We start from the raw sequence: 16,785 nt of genomic DNA, 5'->3' as shown, positions 1-16,785 counted from the left end.
TTTTGTCAGACACAACTATTCCGCTTTACCCAAATCATGTCCTGTAAACCCAGTCTCTGGTTCCTCAGTCGGTGCCTCAGAACGTTGAAAAGTCATAAGTGGCATAGTTGATGGCCGGTCCAGTTGTAGGTCCGAAGATCTCATAGTCAGAAACTCCCCACTCTGGGTGATTGATGCCATCGATCCACGCTTGAGTCTCAATGACGACGCATCCATACTTGTTGACAAATTTGGCCGCACCAGCAGTGCCATTATTCCTCTGTTGTTGGCTTTGTTTGACCGGGATCGTGCCATTTTGGCCATTGCACGTGTATATCTGCAAACCCTGCTGGTTTGTGCTCACATCCAACTGAATGCCTGTGGTCTGTGACCAGAGAGACAGTACAGGGAAATTGGAAGACGTCGGACCTGCACTGGCTGGGCGATCGAGAATGAAGGCGTTGTCAATGCCTGTGCAGCCTCCACCACAGAGGCCGGTAGCATTGTGGACAGCAACGCCGAGCAGTTTTGGCGAGGTGAAGTCTAGGTTTGGCAGACTAGATACTGAACTTATGCCGCCCGTAGGGATCTCGATCGAGTCGATGTCAATATATCGGTCAGCGTACGGCATCCACAGGGTTGTATCGTTCAGTATCGTTGCATCCTTGAAAGCATTCAGATTCCAATATATATGGTTCGCAAGCATAATGGGCGTCTCTTGATCCAGTGCATTCGAAACCATGTTGCTCGTAAGTCGCGGGCGCATCTCCCCTCGTGGACCACTGGGGGCAGTTGAGAGGGTGAAGGTTGCGGTGGTGTAGACCGTACCAGGAAATCCCTCGAAGCCCGTGTCGAGAAGGCTGAAGGTAATGCTTGAGTCTGAGGCAGTCACCACAGTCCAGTTCCTCTGGTCGTAACCGACAGTACCTCCGTGGAGGGTGTCACGACCACCATTTTCGTTGGCAGGAATATGGTAGGATTGGCCGTTCAACATGAACGTGCTATTCTTGATACGATTGGCATAGCGACCAACCACGGGACCGAAGTATGTGTGGTTGGTCTCTGTGTCTGTGACATATCGTGTAGATTCATCGTAACCGGCGACAACGTCTTGATCGTTGCCGTCACGATCTTTGACGATCAATGATGTGAGACGAGCACCATAGGGAATGTATTTGGCAGTGATGTTCTCTGCCCTCAGAGTGTAGACAGTGAAAGGGTCGACGGGTGCGGTGAGATTCGCAGTCGTCGAGCTGTTCTGGCACAAGGCCGGCAGCACGACACTCGAGGCGAGAATGAACTGAGCAAGAGACGACCACATTTTGACTACGAACACCAACAAGAGGTTTCTAGTAGCAGCGAGAAGCGCGAGGACAAAAGAAGGGCATGCGACGTAGCAGCACATGGATCACTTATACCTTGTAATCGGACCGGTATTTTGTGTGGCAGGTTACATTCATGGTCAACAGATGTGACCACTCGCTCGCCGACTCCGACGCAACTTGTGGAAAAGAGAAAGATGATGCTATTGTGGATCGACGGGCATGTATTGACCGGGGTTCATACACCATGCAGGAAGACAAGCTTCACAAGAGGACGAGGAATTGCTACAGTGCGGGGAACGTGGCAGAGGAGGAGCTGTTTACTCCATACATTCCCTGTACCTGTGCCCACTAGCCTCACCTAGTAGGGGCCTGGGGGAGGAGCCCCCAGGTACCTAACATGGGTACCTTAGCTTTTAACGCCGCCTAAACGATGGGGGGACAAACAGCTAAAGTGGCCTAAAACGGGTAGCCCAGAAACCAACCCGAGGTACCTACGACAACCACTGCACCTAAAGAACGCGAGTACAATACAGTATTGTACAGGACTTGGAATGAGCTAGCTAAATGCACTATGGGTGGCGGCCTACGAGTACTCGTACTCCCGGCCCTCTGACACGTACGGAGTACTTGACTCGTACCCAGGGCACACACTGGCCTTCTTCGAGCCCTGTCGATCTCAATGCCACTGTGTGACGTCTACGAATACCACATCCTTGTAGCTTGTGCTCTTCGGCCTGATCTGTAGGTGGTGGATTCTCTCTAGGCCAGTACTTTAGCTTCCCTCGTATCACGTAGACTCAGAACGTGTATCGCACGAGTTCAAGTAGTGTTGCTCTGGTTGATCCTCGGAACACCGGCATCTTTCCTGCTTGAGCGACCATTCTGTAAGGCACTTTCAAATTTCAATAAACATCCTTACATGCCACTCCGGTGTCGCAATCCGGCAAAATCCAAGTACCCCATGGCTACCCCGTGGGAACTTGTCATCTAGGCTATTTCGTTCTCCATCCCGGTGTGCACAATGGTCACTTGCTGACCAACAGCCTGGCTACACACCGGCCGTCTTTCTCGGGTCAACGTCCACCAAATGCACATCCAGATAGACTGGCCAATCCGGTGCCAAGTTGCTTCGAGATTCGGAAAGCGGCTTAAGCGCCTCGTCGATAGCCTTTCTGTCCACTTGGCCTTTGGGTTGAGATTCGATTTGTGCAAACTTGAACAGATCCTCTTCCAGTTCCTCGGCTAATAGACGACTTGGCTGTGGCAGGAAGGTACCTTGCCGGCCTTGGTGTGTGTGCAATGTCGCGTATGGCAGAGCTGGACGGGTTGCGGCCTTTTCAGCCAGGTCACTAAGCGCATTCAAGCCACTCATGCCACCAATGGTCCTCGTCGATCTGGTAACATGCACGTTTTGGCTGGCCGATCTCTCCATTTCCGGGGCTTCCAGCTCTTCCTCATCCGAAGATCCACTATCTTCAGAACCAGCTCGCTTGCCATGGTCGTCTTTGCCACGTTTTCTTGTGTTGCTTGCTTCTCCTTCCTTGCGTGATGTGGTGAAAAAGTGTCGTGCTGCAATCTGTGCCTGGTGAGACTGGAAGTTGAGCTCTTTGTCCGTGAAGAGAGAGTGGATCGAGTAGACTGGCGCGGTCTGATTCGATGTTGCGCTTCCTTTGCGGTCTGCCGGAGTTGAGATGCCATTTCGCGACGGGGAGCCCATATCATCATCGACATGTTTTCGTTTGCGCTTGTGCATGTCACCCACCCCGTTGAGGTCTTCTTGCTCCCGGTGTCGGGTGAAACGAGTCTTGCGACTCGTGTGATTGCCTCCAGGACTTCCAGGGTTGGTGATACTGAATTGGCTAGGATGAAGAAGTAGGGCGTTGGTGTCTGCGATATCAAGTTGTTCCTTCTCTTTCATAAGTCTCTGTCTTTTGTGAGAGAGGGATTGGAATAGTCGTTCTCGCAAGGTTGAGGTCATGTGCTCGCATTCTTCTGCAGCAAGGTGCAGTCGATAGTCACATTCGTATTTAAGTCTTTCCAGACGCGCATTGTGGTTGTTCTACAGTTTTCATCAGTGAGTGGGCCATGCGGGATTGTATCGTCCAACCTACCATGAGCTGGATGAGGGCGATCTCTTTTGCTTCTTTGGCATCGTTCACCTCATGTACAAATTCGGCATACCATTTTCCGGCCATCGAGGACATTTGTGATTGATAAGGCGTTCCTGATGCTGCTAACTCGGCTATCCTGGCAATCTCTTCTGGCGAGTCTTCCAAAGGTTCAGGGTCATAGGGGTCAGCTTGAGAGATAAGGCTCATGTCGGTTTGGAGGGCAATGAGTTGTTCCCGGTAGTGCTGCTCTCGATTTGAGGCGAGCTCATTATGCAGCTCTTGCTGGTGTGCGACATGTTGATTCCGTCTTTTGTCTCTCTTGGACAGTGGCTGCGCTGGAGGAGTGGGTGAGCGATGCTGAGGGTATAGAGAAGCGTCAGGGCCCGTCAGCGGCGGGGTGGGCGAGGGAGAGTAAGCCATCGTATTCTGACTTAAGAAACCACGGTACGATGTCGTGACACCGTTCCAAAAGAGTTCTGCGCAAGAGTTGTGTAGAGCCGTCCTGTGCGAAATCTGAGCTAAACGCAGTCGGTGTCATTCTATCTCAAGAGATCCCTTGGAAATGAAGCAAGTTAGCCGGGGGTGCTATCTTATCACCACGTGACTCTATTATTGTTAATATGTACATTTCGATCACGCTCTAATGAGATAGCGCCAAATCAAGAAATGATCTTTAGAGAGAGCTTTGATTGGTCGACATCTCGTGCCTGTACTTTCCATGTTCTTACCAACGACTCTGACGAACTGAAATCACTCTACATATGAGATAGGAGCATGTCCTTTGTATTCTATCAAACTAGGTCTGCAAGGAGTACAGGTGCCGTAGCAGGTCTCGCAGCGACTTGGTTTGCGGGACGAGTTGTTGCCCCGCCTCCACAATTCAGTTACACATGCGGTACCAAAATAGCCAGCCAGACTACGGAGTGCTGACTCCCCACCCCGAAGACCGTCTACACCGATCCCTAACAAAAGGACTATTAATTTCCAAGTTCATGTATATGAAGCTCATCATTTTGACCTGTAGTCAATCTCTCCGTATACGTAGCCTACGATACATTGCGGCCCAGTATCAAGATGGGCTCAACCGTCATCCATTCCGTCCTTCTCTTTGACGGCGTCTCGATTTATTCTGGTGCGTCTGTCACCTTTGACCTTGAGTCTGGCACAATTACATCCGTCTCAACCACTCTCACTCCCAGCACAGACTATCCTTCTGGGGCTGCCGTGATTGATGGCAAAGGGTGCACTCTTCTTCCAGGCTTGATCGAATCACACATGCACGTCCACAATCTTCACCTTCCTCCAGGGGCGAGCGAGGATGATATCTTGCGTTCACCGCTGCGATGTGGTGTCACGACTGTGTGTGATATGCACTCCGATCCAGAGTCTGTGACGAAGCAGAGAAAGGCAGTCGCCGAGGAATTAGCTCAGGCCAAGAAGTCCAATGGAACGGTGACCATGTCGGATCTGAAAAGCTCGCTGTATGGTGCGACCATCGCAGGCGGGTGGCCGAAGCCAGTCGTGTTGGGTCACAACCCAACTGAAGAGGTAAGTCTTTCATCAGAGAAGAAATCGGGTTACAGTTTTGCCGTTTCATATCTTCACTGGCTCATGTATTGCAGCTAAAAGCGCTTGTCGAAACGTGGCCAAATGTGACTGTCGAAACTGCACCAGACTTTGTGAAGAGCCATAAGGCCAAGGGGGCCGACTACATCAAACTCATGCAGGAGAATTGCTGTTCTCTCGCCATGCCCACCGGCGCTATACCTGTAGCCACACTCGAGCTTCAAACGGCCGTGGTCAACGCTGGCCACGCCGCAGGGTTCCCCGTTGTCGGCCATGCACTCAGTGTTGACATGACTGAGGTGGTCCTCAAAGCTGGTGCGGATGGTCTTACACACACATTCGTAGACCAGCCTCCACCGCAAAGCACCATTGACCTTTACAAGAAGAACAACGCATTTGTTATCCCGACTTTGACCATCCTTGCAAGTTTGACCAATGAACTTCAGGATTGGCGAGACCAATTCGCAGATCTTGCCAAACAAAAGAAACTGGTGGACGATTTCACCGTGCAAAACATGAGGGAGGCCATGAACGTGAAAGACGCAGCAGCCAAGCTTGAATACGCATTTGATACAGTTAAGAGACTCAGACAGGAAGGTATTGACGTTGTCGCGGGGACTGATGCTGTAGCTGGACTGAAGGGTTCGGGCATTGGTCCAAGTCTCTGGATGGAGCTGCTGTTGTACATCGAAAAGTGTGACATGAGCGTTACCGAAGCACTTCACTCGGCAACGGCGCTCCCTGCGAAGAGATTCGGTTTCAGTGATCGAGGAATCATCGCCAAAGGAAAGCGAGCCGATCTAGTGCTTGTGAAAGGGAACGTTACTGAGAAGCTGGCTACTCTGTGGGAAGGTGAAGGTATTGTGGGAGTTTGGAAGCAAGGCGTCAAGGCTGGCTGAGTGAGAGATAGATGTGTAACTCTTATCTTCACCCTCGACATTAGTTTCATCATTGACGTGTGACTGAAATGGAACTCATGTTGTTGTGTTCGTACTCGTATGGAGGATTGATTTTCCATTTCTCGACCTCCACTTTTTCTCCTGAATGCGGAACCAAGCACTATATAGAGGACTGCCTGACTTCCTAGGACGTTTACGAGAATCCTTACTTGCTGCAATAAGTCTCTGGAGAGACCAAAGTCCCATATCCGGGATAGATGTGAAGTACCCCAGCGCGGCATGAGAACATTTACGGTTAGCTGCAGCCTTGATCCGCCTCATTCCATACTCGTTATTCCTGCATGTTACTCCATTCCGTGTCCCTGACGCTCCTTCGACCCATTCCGACACATTCACCTCTTGCTTGGCTGATGGTCGCATTTCGTATCGGCGGCCTTACATTTTGTACATCACATTTTGTCCCAAGCATAAAATCTGTCGCGATATATAGCACGCTAGCGAGTCCCCCAACTCTTGTACCTCGCAAAGGTGGATCCGAACGCGCGCTCGGTCTCTCACTTGACACTGACACTACTGCAATGCTGCGTTGTCAAAGCGATTGGTTTTAAATAGGCCATGCCACGTCTTCCCGCGCGTTTCACAAGATAAGGAGTCAAACACCTGGTACGTGTCTACACACTTGCCAGTAAGTACCTTGGAACCTGTCCACGCACTCCATCAGAAACCCTTTTGGCCGACGACAGAAAAGTACCGGTCGGTTGTGACTTATTAATCGAGTCAAGATCATGCTTGACTCCAAAGTCGAAGATCTGGAAGCTCTGGCCGAGACGTGCCTCGAGACTGCCAAACAGATCAAGGGTTACCTCGCGTCCAAGAAACTCCCCCAGCCGACGTTCGACCAGAATGGACCAGAGTTCTTCCCACCCGTCACTCCAGAGGTCGACGCCGCCAGACTCGACCTTCGCGCTGCTGCAAAGAGACTGTACGATCTGGCCGCTGGCCCGGATGATGTTCTGACCTGGCATTCATATCACTGCGTACGTTGAAGACCCAACGGGAATCTGTTGATATTTCGTCGGTAGTAGGTAGCAACGACTCTGACCTTTACTTTTGTTTTCTCCCCCTTTACAGGCTCACGATCTCAATGCGTTCCGCTACGTCCATAGATACAACATCCCAGCGAACGTCCCACTCAAGTCGACAATAACATACCCCGACCTTGCTTCCAAACTGTCTCTGGACCCGTCCCAGCTCAAACAAATGCTCCGCCAACTCATGGCGATCCACGTCTTTCACGAACCCTCGCCGGGCCTGATCGCACACACGGCATCGTCTCGACTTCTGACGCACTGGGGCGTCGGCTCCTTCAACCACTTCATCGCCGAGGACTCGTTCCCCGTGGCCGCGCGTGTGGTCGACGCCCTCGACCACTTCGGACACGGACGACAGGAACCCAACAAGGCGGCACTCAACTACACCTTCAACACGGACAAGGTGCAGTACGAGTGGTACGAGTCCAACCCGGCGGTGCGCGAGCGCTTCAGCAAGATCATGACCTTCATGTCCAAGGCCCCCGTCATGGCCAACGAGCACGTCGCGAAGGGGTTCGACTGGGCCGGCCTCCCTGAGGGTTCCGTCGTCGTCGACGTCGCGGGCAACATGGGCCACTGCTCCATCCCCATCGCCGAGACCAACCCGGGCATCCGCATCGTCGTGCAGGACCTCCCCAAGATCATCAACAACGCGAAAGACCCGGCGACCAGCGTGGTGCCGGAACACCTCCGACCGCGCTTCGAGTTTGTCGAGCACAGCTTCTTCGAACCCCAACCCGTCAAGGGCGCCGCCGTCTACTTTTTGCGCATGATCATGCACGATTATAGTGATGAATATGCCATCAAGATCCTCCGCCCGCTCGTCCAAGCCATGTCCCCCGACTCGAGGATCGTTCTCATGGACCAACTCATGCCGTCGACCGTCGGCCTGTTGCCCTACGACGTCGAGCGCATGATGCGCACGACGGACCTACAGATGATGGCCCTGACCAACGCCAAGGAACGCGACGAGGACGAGTGGAAGGATCTCGTGTCCAGGGCCGGTGAAGGGCTTGTCGAGCAACTCTTTGCTCGAACCGAGGACAAGGGTCGAGGCAAGATTCTGGGCATCAAGAACATCCAGACCCCTCCAGGTAGTACGTTGAGTGTGATTGAGGTTGGCTTTGTCGATCAGACGAAAGCTTGAAACCAGGAGCTCAGTCAACCAATGGGTCTACCTAGTACCTAGGGAGAAACCGAATAAACCGACCCAGGGGTTCCAGGTTCCGTAAGTACCTGCCTTATACATGCGAAACATAAAACCAAAACCCACAGAGAGGTACAGAGACAATGTATAGGACCCAGACACCTCTCAACGCACCTTGGTGCAAGTCTTTTGTTTGTAAATGGTCAACCTACTCCGTACATGAAACATAAAAACAGAGCATTTGAAAAAAGCAAAACGGTGGAAGAAAGTTCATTTCCAATTCTGTACGAGCGATAAACAGTACACTAGCCAAAGGGTTCTCTCTAGCCTCTAGCATCTGCAAAAATGAGGTGCTTGATAAGATAGTGATAAACATCAAAAAAGAGTGTCCCCGGAGGACACACAAGAGAGCTGCTCGATGTGAAATGAACCCAACCGAAGGAGGCCAATACCATGCCGCCCGTCTTTTCCTTCCACACACACCTGCCCTGAGTTCACGTCGTTATCGCTTCGCCAGTCCATCCATGTCCCAAAGTATTATTATTTCTACCACGTATTGTTTGCGTGACTCCTGCGCCTGGTCCTCAGGATTCCCCTCCTATTGAGTTTTCATGTCTCTAACAATCAATCATTTCTTCAGGGTCGGTAATCCAAACGAGCTCTCTTCCCTCGGCGGCCGCTTGCCTGGCAAACTCTTCTCCTCGATCAAACTCTCGAGTCCAGAACTCGGCTGACTCTTGACTGTCACGTTCGGTCCAATTCTTTCGGACTAGGTTGTCGACAAATTGAGACGCGATGCCGGCTTCGACATAAGTTTGCGCTTGAGGCCAATCGAGCCCGGCGGCCCATTCGTCGTATTGGTGTTCTCTTTGATAGTCCGTCATCCCGTCTTCTCCAACAGCAGTGTTGTCCAACTCTTTACGTGCCTTTGGCGTTGGGCTGAATGATGACGACATTGTTGTATTGTTGGGAGTACCGATTTGGCTCCTGGGTCGGATAGGAGGCGTATCTGAAACCTCAATCTGCGACTCACGAAAAGAGCTGATCTCTCCCATATCTTCTGAAGGAGGCGACGAGGATCGTGAGCGCACCTTTTCGGTGAGCGAAAGTCGTGATGATCGTGCTGGTTTGTATTTTTGAGCATCAGACCTTGCCTTTTCCAATCGGCTTTCGGTAGTGTCGTTGACAGAGCTCTCATCTTGAACTGATGAACTTGGTGTCAGGGAAGAGGAAGATCCAGGAAGTTCTGCATGAGACATTCGAGGCGTGCTGGGTCGAGGAGGGATTTCTTCGTCAGTTGTCTGGCCGAGTGTGATGGTATCTTCTTCTTCATCCTCCTCATATTCGTCCATATCAGGAACCCGGAAATGCCCAGGAGAAGGATTAGCGAGAGATGGTCGCCAGGTGGTATCATTCGGATCAACGACGCTGGGATCAAGTCGAAATTTGGGTGATGTATTGTTTGCAGTGTTCTGGAGGGTTTTAGGGGGGTGCATGCCGCTCACGTCCCTCGCGGAGATACTAGACGCAGATGATTCGGATATTTTTGATCTGTCGGAAGGATCAGAAAACATGCTGCCACGATACTCTCCAGAGCGACCGTATGTGCCATACACATGTTTCACCGAGGTCTGTGGGTTGATGCGTACTGACTTTCCGGATCGTGCCAAGGTGGTGTAAGTGTTTGCTCTCAGAGCGGAGCGCAAAGGAGTTTGTGGTGCAATCTTGTTTGATGGTGTGAAAGGCTCATCGCATGTGGGTCGCGACTCTTCGAGTCCCTCAACCTCATTGTCCACGTCTAGATAAGTCTCGTCGATGCCGAAACCACCTCTCTTAGGTGGTGGCAGTTCTCCGTTGAATGAAGCAAGCTTGCGTTTATTTGTGCCTGGGATTTCAGTGGGATTGAACTGTTCCATTTCAGCTTCAGTGTTGGTGTCTCTCAAAGCCGCCAGTGCTTCACGGCCAGCGCGGGTATTCATAGCCCTTCTCCGCTTCCAATTCTCTTTGGTAAATACACGATCATCCACGAGAGCCTCTGAAGTAGGAGGGGCAGAACCGTTTGTTCTTGGTGTGGGTGAAGGTACATCGGAGGTGAAAATGCTGTGGTCAAGTGTTGTTTGTTTAGGTGACACGTCTTCTACTTCACTGTTCGAATGTCGCGTTTGTTCTGCCTGTTCTGCGTCATTCGGCGCACCAGTTAGGTAGCCAAAAATCTTTCTAACACTGCCAAAAAGACCGCCTGCTCTTGCTGGAGTCTGTTGAGCTGGTGTTTCTGGCTCCCTGATCCTTTCATCGCCCTCGTCATGTTTTTCTGAAGTTTTCGGTGGAGTGTTCGTTCGCTCGACGGGAATGATGGCTTTTCTACTATAGGGAGAATCGCGACGCGAAGAGAGCTTAGGCGGAGCGGAGGTAAGGAGGCTTCGGTTTCGCGTAGCGGAGAACATAAAAGTATTTCCTCGACGAGGTTGCTCTGGGGTGACCGCATGCCGCGGTCTTTTCGAGGAATTTTCTGAGCCATCGTCTTCTCGGCGTCGCTTTGTACTCTGCGTCTCTGTTCGACTGGTTAGATCTAGGTCCTCTGTCTGGGTGGAAGCATGCTGGTAATGGGAGACAAAAGTTGCAGGCACTGGGGATGTGCAAGCAACACCTTGGGATTGGGCCATCTTTCGCTCACGTTTTGGTGGTTGGTATTCCGAAAAGCCCTCGGGTCGGGCGCCTTGTCCACGGGTATGAACCATTGTCAATGGGGTGGTACTCGATATAATGTTTTCTGGACGATAAACATCATTGAAGAATGGCAGTGATATAGACTGGTGCTGGCAAATGCCGCATTTAGACTAGTGCCAGATGGCTTGGCCATTGTTCTCTCTACTCGTACTGAGTATTGGAGACACCAACATACTCACCCTGTGAGTACTTTGCCTGACCTCGATCCTCACTGACTTTGACTCGTCAATGGAACCCATCTTGTGTATTTCCAATATGTGTTGACGGCTCTACTGCAGTATCGTCGAGGGGTGGTAGTATTCTCCCGCATCAGGGACCAAACCCGCTTGTTATGTACATCTCCTGCTGGATTTGAGGTTTTTGTCCATGACAGGACCTCTCGTTCCCGACTAAGTGCGCTGGATTTTCACCTACCAGTATTTGCCCTTGATGTAGTCCGTACGTAGCCAGTACCTTCCTAGAGACTACGCTCTTGTCGAGTCTTGATGTTCAACCTGCGCAGCCTCGCGGCCACGAGGCTGAAAACACGTGATGCGCCAAGATTCTCTCGCTACTGAAGCTCCGGATCCAAATCTACAATGATTTTGAACGTAGTCTGATTGATACTTGTATTGGTACGCAGCATCACGCTAGCAATGGACCACCTTTGCACACGATGTGCAAGGCTGAGTCTCAGGGCGAGACCTACGAGCTCGGCATTGCCCCCAAAAAGCACCTTTCGAAGATTTTCTGCCGCCCGCAGCCTGCTAGCAGACGGTATATACATCCTGCATTCTAAACTATTCTCCATCTGACAGTTCTTTGCAGACGATTCTAAGGCCTTGAACAGCAATGCGAGCTCGTCCGGTCCACGTATAATCCGTGAAAAGATAGGACCGAAAGGTGCTGGTCCATCACACCTGGTCCGTGAATCAAGTGCACCAGCCCAGCGTGGTACGCTCCTGAGACGGTCAAATACTGGCCCAGGCGCCGCAGCTCGCGCGGGAGCCGCAACCACCCAGCCTGGCCAGCGTCAAAATATCAACAGAACATCAACACCTGGTTCAAGGCCCTCTCCGCCAGGCCCCGTTCTGCGCCGTACAGGCCCTCCTCGCGATGGCACCTCCAGCCGTCCTCCCTTCCAACGCAGCGGACAAAGAAGCTCTCAGCCCGGTAAAGCTCCAGCGGGACGTGGTACAGGACCTCGAGTAGACAAGAGAATTCAGCGCCGCGATCAAAGGAAGGCAAGAAAAGCTGCAGAGGATGAGGATGCCGATGAAGATCTCGAGATTGAGGAAAAAGTAGACCACTGGGTCAATACGGTGATTGATCCGCCTCCAAACCCCACTGAGGAGATCACCTACACCCCCGGTCAGAACATGGCGGTCAAGGACCTTCGAGCAGACTGGCCAAACACACCGCTCTCTGGCACGGGCTTGACAGAGACTGTTCAGCAGCGGATCGAATGGCTTGCGCACCGCATCCCGCATGGCTATCAGACCCCCGGGCAACTCGCCGAGCGTTACGTCAAGGGCTACTTCACACGCTTCGAGAGTGAGGAAGAGAAGGCCGAAGTGTTGAAATTGGCCGCGGAGATGGCTCAGAAGCGTGCCGATCGAGTGACAGAGCGGAAGAATATCGAGGCTAAGCCACACGACATGTCTTTCAGCGACGTTGTCTCACGACAGACAGAGCGTCAGGGCCTTGCCGATACGTATGTCCGTGGTGACTACCCAACAGTCCGAAAACAGAAGATGCCATTTTTAGACCATGTGGTCGAGAATTTGAACAACAATGGCACTTACCAGGGCACGCAGACGAAGCAGTTCATGAAGACCATTCGGAGATTGATGGCGGCTGGCCATCCCAGCCAGGCTCCCAAACCCGCTGCTCCCAAACAGGTATCCAAAAGGGCTTGATTTGAGCATAGATATGTAGCATTATCTGTTCCGTACGCCACTTTCTGGGATGACTCTGCTAGTTCTGGTATGGGAAATGTAGAGAGGTATTTAGATCGGTCTGGGAAAGGAGCTGTACTCGTACAAAAGGTCATTGATCATTCTCTCACTTTTTGAGAAGTCCTGCTTCTCACGTGGCCTTCTGGTAGCCTCCATGGCTATTCTATCTACCACCTTCTTCTCGCACACGTGTCTTGTCTCGTCATGATGGCGTCCGGCGCTATCATATTACCTCGTCCCCCACCCGTTCCTTCACTTCAGGCTCTCAAACCACCTCCAGATCCCTCGACGGCTTCGACGCTCAATTTGCGCCGCGAGCCGCCGCCCCTGCTCCCGTGCCTCAGCACGCGCCGCAGCCTTCTGCTGCCTCTGCTAGTCGGCGCCCAAGGGGTAGAAGAAGTTTTTCTTCAAATCCTGTTGGTGAGGATGCCGAATCCCCAAGGGCGCCCCCCATCCACCTCCTCCTCCACCGCGAGGTTGTTTCGGAGCCCTCTCCTCCTTCTGGTGTCGTCCTTGCGCCCTATTCTCGCGCTTGTTCTCCTTCTTGCGCAGGGCCCTCTCCTTTCTCTTTCTGATGTCGCGCTGGACCTTGGTCTCGGTCCACTCTCCCGTCACGAGGGAACACTGTGCACACTCCGTGCACCAGCCGTGCGAGATCTCCAAGCCATGGATGCAGTCGACATGCACCCAGGCACCACAGGGCAAGCAAACGAGCATTTCCGGCACGAGGCCGGCGCCGTCGCAAGTCAAACAACCGCCGGCGGTTGTGACCGATGCCCGGTGAAGAAATGGGAGAAATTTCGCATCGAGAAGGCCCTTGAGCCCTCCCAAGTCATCCTTGGTCCGCCACAAGGGCGACACCAAGCCCAGGAAACCAGACCACCAACCCAGAACAACGTCCGCCCAGTCGACATCTGGGGGTCCATCCACACCCAGAGCGAGATGAGGGTCGTTTGGGAGGCGCCACAAGAGCCCAAACAACTCCAGGCGGGGCTCAACCTCGCCAAAAACGAGGAGGAGCAACGCCACGAGCAGGCGGAGAGAGAAGAAGGCGGCAAAGGCGACACACTTGGTGCCGAGGGCGAGCAATGCCATGATGAGTTGATTGGCCTCCATTTTGTCGAGGCAAGGAGAGATGTGTATGTGCGTTTCGAGGGTATAGGGAGGGAGAAGGGAGAGAAAGAGGAAAAGGATTCGAACTTACCTGGGGGGATACTCACAGACTTTCACATTGATGGAAAGAACAAACCTTCCCACGCGGAGAACACAGCATGAATAGGGACAATAGGCCATGATTCATGAGGCAGAGGGTTCAATAGAATGTATCGACGCAAGATGAACGATGGCTCAAGAACGGAGCGCATGAATGAGGGAGGAATTTGCACCGCGGGGCTTGGGCTTGTCTAGGCGGTTGAGAAGGGTGGGTGAGGTGTTGATGGCCTCAGCCGTAAGATGGCGGTCCCAGAATGACCATAGGGACAGTGAAACGATGTGTACAGACGCCGCCGCGACTATATTTGTCCCTACCATGTGCTTTGAGCATGAGATCGTTGGTCTGAGGCTCAAAAAGGCCCATGAAAGACTGCAAGGTGGGCGAGCATGGTGTGTTGAAGTGCACACAGTAACAAACGGAACCCTCAGCCTGGTCGAACTGAGGCAGCATTGTCAAGCCAGGAGGGATCCAGTGCTATCGTCAGTGCACAATAGAGGATACAATGGGATGTCGTCAAGAGGCGAATACCTGTGGTACCTAGGTTGTGTATGAGATAGACACAGTGTTTTTGTGTCGTGTGAAAAGGGGGATGTTGGACGCATGAATGAATTGGCGTGTATTTCGGACTCAACGATAGCTCCAAGAATCTCTGTTACGGGCCATCGATACAGCAGACGCCAACACTGACAGTAAACACCCAAGAGCATGGTCAGGTCTCGACTTGACGTTCTTCTCAAAGTGCTATGTCAGATTGACATTGCATTTGCTACTCGTATGCCCCTCGATTATATGAGATTGGATTACGTTACCCCCCCGGTCCCCCGTTATTGTTGTTGATGACGGAATCCCTCGCCGATCTGATTGATATACGGAGAGTAGATTTTAGGTATATGTACCTCTCCCCCTTCTTCTATTTTATACATCCCAAAAAAAGAACAAAAAAATAAAAATGGCTCTACCACCCAAGTTCTCCGGGCAGCTGCTCGCCTCTGCCGCTTCTCACGGTATTGAAGCCAAACACACAATCGAGATCTACTTGGACTACGTCTGCCCGTTCTCCGCAAAGATCTTCAAGACGTTCTACAACGAGGTCATCCCCATCATTCGAACCAAGTATACAAACCCAGGAGTTCGGGTCATATTCCGACAACAGATCCAACCGTGGCACCCATCTTCGACGCTCGTGCACGAAGCCGGCGCCGCCGTACTGCAGACGGCTCCCAAATCGTTCTGGGCGTTCTCGGAGAAGCTCTTCCAGCAGCAGACCGACTACTTTGACGTCAACGTCGTCAACGAGGTACGCAACGACACCTACAGGCGACTGGCCAAGCTGGCGGGCACGGTGGACGGGGTGGACGAGAAAACCATTCTGGACTTGCTGTTGGTTCCGGACAAGCCGGACGACGACGGTGGTCTGAACATCGGAAACAAGGTTACCAACGACGTCAAGTTGATGGTCAAGGCCAACAGACTCACAGGTGTCCATGTCACTCCGACGGTCTTGTTCAATGGAGTCGAAGAACGCAGCATATCTTCTGGCTGGACGGTGGGACAGTGGGAGGAGTGGCTCAAGAAGAATGCGACATGAGCTTCGTGTGGCCGAACCGATACCTCTGAACTTAATGCGAAAACAAAGATTTGCAGTTAGATTGAAGCAGTGTATCTGGCCTGCTGCCCAGGGAGTTACAATTGATCGTTGAACTAGGTATGCAAGGCCTGAATGAACGTCTAATATCTGGTGCCCAAATCCCGTCCGTTTGCGGTCATTAGTCAAGTCATATAAACCTGGTAAGCACGCTCGCTGAATGCACAATTGAATACAGTTCCCACAACAACAGATTAACGCCATCCCAATGCTGCGCTGTTTGAGTGACCTTGAAACATTCCTTGATCATTGAGCTGGAGGCTGATACCCAATCGGACGCCTGAGAACGTCAGTATGTGCTTTCAACCGAGGAGTTTGTGGACTCACTTGAACAGCAGAATGTGTGGTTCTGGCTCGTGTACCTCATAGTGTTCCCATCCGAGACTCTGCGCAGTCTAAGCCGAAAATCCTTCTCGTGAAGTCTGGATAACTAACCTGTGTAATTCCAAGGGCTCGCCATTCATCTTCCCACAGGAGCTTCAGCGTTCCCTTAGACTCGTCAAAGTAATCTCGTGGAATAGCTTTCAACATGGCTTTCGGCAGTTGGACGTGTCGGTATTCATACTCTGAATCAGAGTACCTGGACGTTGTGAGATTTTGTTCTACACCTCCTTGCTCTTTGGTCTTACCTTGCAGAGTATCCGATCGAGTCGATAAATTCCTCCAACCGCGCTCTCTCATTCTCAAGCAATTGCCTTGGCTTCTTGTTTCGTCGTGACATATCGATATTGGCAGTCATTGTGCGAGTGTCACGGGAAAATCGATGAAATTGCTCGTCGACCCAGTTCGTTCGAGGTAGGAGCCTGTGCTATCGAAGTGGCACCGAGCGGGAACCAAGGAAAGGCTATGTATTGGCCTTGAACGAATGAAGGTCTCGTGCTCCTGAATCGCGTCGAAGAGTTTACTTAGGTTTGTGGATGCGAAAGGAGAAGTCTTGTTAAAAAGTAGGTTATCCTGAAAGTACAACGGTAGGCAGGCGGCAAGAAAAGAAGAGAATGTTGATCGCTGCACCACCACTTTGTCCAGTGTGTTTGTGGTCGAATTTCCAGGTCACAACGACAGTGGCAGAACGACGAAGCACTGTAAACACACAAGGATCGCAATGCGGGAAGGAGCAGAGCCAATGACGGTGGCCGCAGCCGCAG

The 16,785-nt window shown here is 52.0% G+C and overlaps 6 protein-coding genes across 6 annotated transcripts; 3 read left to right on the top strand and 3 right to left on the bottom strand.

Moving 5' to 3' along the window:
• Window positions 1-1,844: 1,844 nt before the first annotated feature.
• On the bottom strand, window positions 1,845-3,915 carry PV06_09516 (uncharacterized protein). The gene is made up of 2 exons (XM_016410970.1): window positions 3,416-3,915; window positions 1,845-3,363 (listed from the first exon to the last, which is right to left on the bottom strand). Exons 1-2 carry the CDS (start codon window positions 3,833-3,835, stop codon window positions 2,353-2,355), a joined length of 1,431 nt encoding a protein of 476 aa, XP_016258777.1. The 5' UTR covers window positions 3,836-3,915; the 3' UTR covers window positions 1,845-2,352.
• A 2,668-nt stretch (window positions 3,916-6,583) lies between these two features.
• Window positions 6,584-8,326, top strand: PV06_09515 (uncharacterized protein). The gene is made up of 2 exons (XM_016410969.1): window positions 6,584-6,917; window positions 7,012-8,326. The coding sequence occupies exons 1-2, from the start codon at window positions 6,666-6,668 to the stop codon at window positions 8,116-8,118; spliced, it is 1,359 nt and encodes a 452-aa protein (XP_016258776.1). The 5' UTR covers window positions 6,584-6,665; the 3' UTR covers window positions 8,119-8,326.
• A 131-nt stretch (window positions 8,327-8,457) lies between these two features.
• On the bottom strand, window positions 8,458-10,876 carry PV06_09514 (uncharacterized protein). The gene is made up of 2 exons (XM_016410968.1): window positions 10,793-10,876; window positions 8,458-10,669 (listed from the first exon to the last, which is right to left on the bottom strand). Exons 1-2 carry the CDS (start codon window positions 10,854-10,856, stop codon window positions 8,736-8,738), a joined length of 1,998 nt encoding a protein of 665 aa, XP_016258775.1. The 5' UTR covers window positions 10,857-10,876; the 3' UTR covers window positions 8,458-8,735.
• Window positions 10,877-11,452: 576 nt separating this feature from the next.
• Window positions 11,453-12,952, top strand: PV06_09513 (uncharacterized protein). The gene is made up of 2 exons (XM_016410967.1): window positions 11,453-11,601; window positions 11,653-12,952. The coding sequence occupies exons 1-2, from the start codon at window positions 11,481-11,483 to the stop codon at window positions 12,741-12,743; spliced, it is 1,212 nt and encodes a 403-aa protein (XP_016258774.1). The 5' UTR covers window positions 11,453-11,480; the 3' UTR covers window positions 12,744-12,952.
• Window positions 12,953-14,902: 1,950 nt separating this feature from the next.
• On the top strand, window positions 14,903-15,721 carry PV06_09512 (uncharacterized protein). The gene has a single exon (XM_016410966.1). The coding sequence runs from the start codon at window positions 14,945-14,947 to the stop codon at window positions 15,581-15,583; it is 639 nt and encodes a 212-aa protein (XP_016258773.1). The 5' UTR covers window positions 14,903-14,944; the 3' UTR covers window positions 15,584-15,721.
• PV06_09511 (cyclin-dependent kinase regulatory subunit) lies at window positions 15,639-16,728 on the bottom strand. The gene is made up of 4 exons (XM_016410965.1): window positions 16,270-16,728; window positions 16,076-16,220; window positions 15,968-16,026; window positions 15,639-15,920 (listed from the first exon to the last, which is right to left on the bottom strand). The coding sequence occupies exons 1-4, from the start codon at window positions 16,377-16,379 to the stop codon at window positions 15,887-15,889; spliced, it is 348 nt and encodes a 115-aa protein (XP_016258772.1). The 5' UTR covers window positions 16,380-16,728; the 3' UTR covers window positions 15,639-15,886.
• Between the last annotated feature and the right edge of the window lie 57 nt (window positions 16,729-16,785).

The sequence above is a fragment of the Exophiala oligosperma genome (assembly GCF_000835515.1).
Source record: "Exophiala oligosperma strain CBS 72588 unplaced genomic scaffold supercont1.10, whole genome shotgun sequence".
Lineage (NCBI taxonomy): Eukaryota > Fungi > Ascomycota > Eurotiomycetes > Chaetothyriales > Herpotrichiellaceae > Exophiala > Exophiala oligosperma.
Note: the sequence above shows the minus strand (reverse complement) of the source record. Positions and strands in the feature narration are given on the sequence as shown.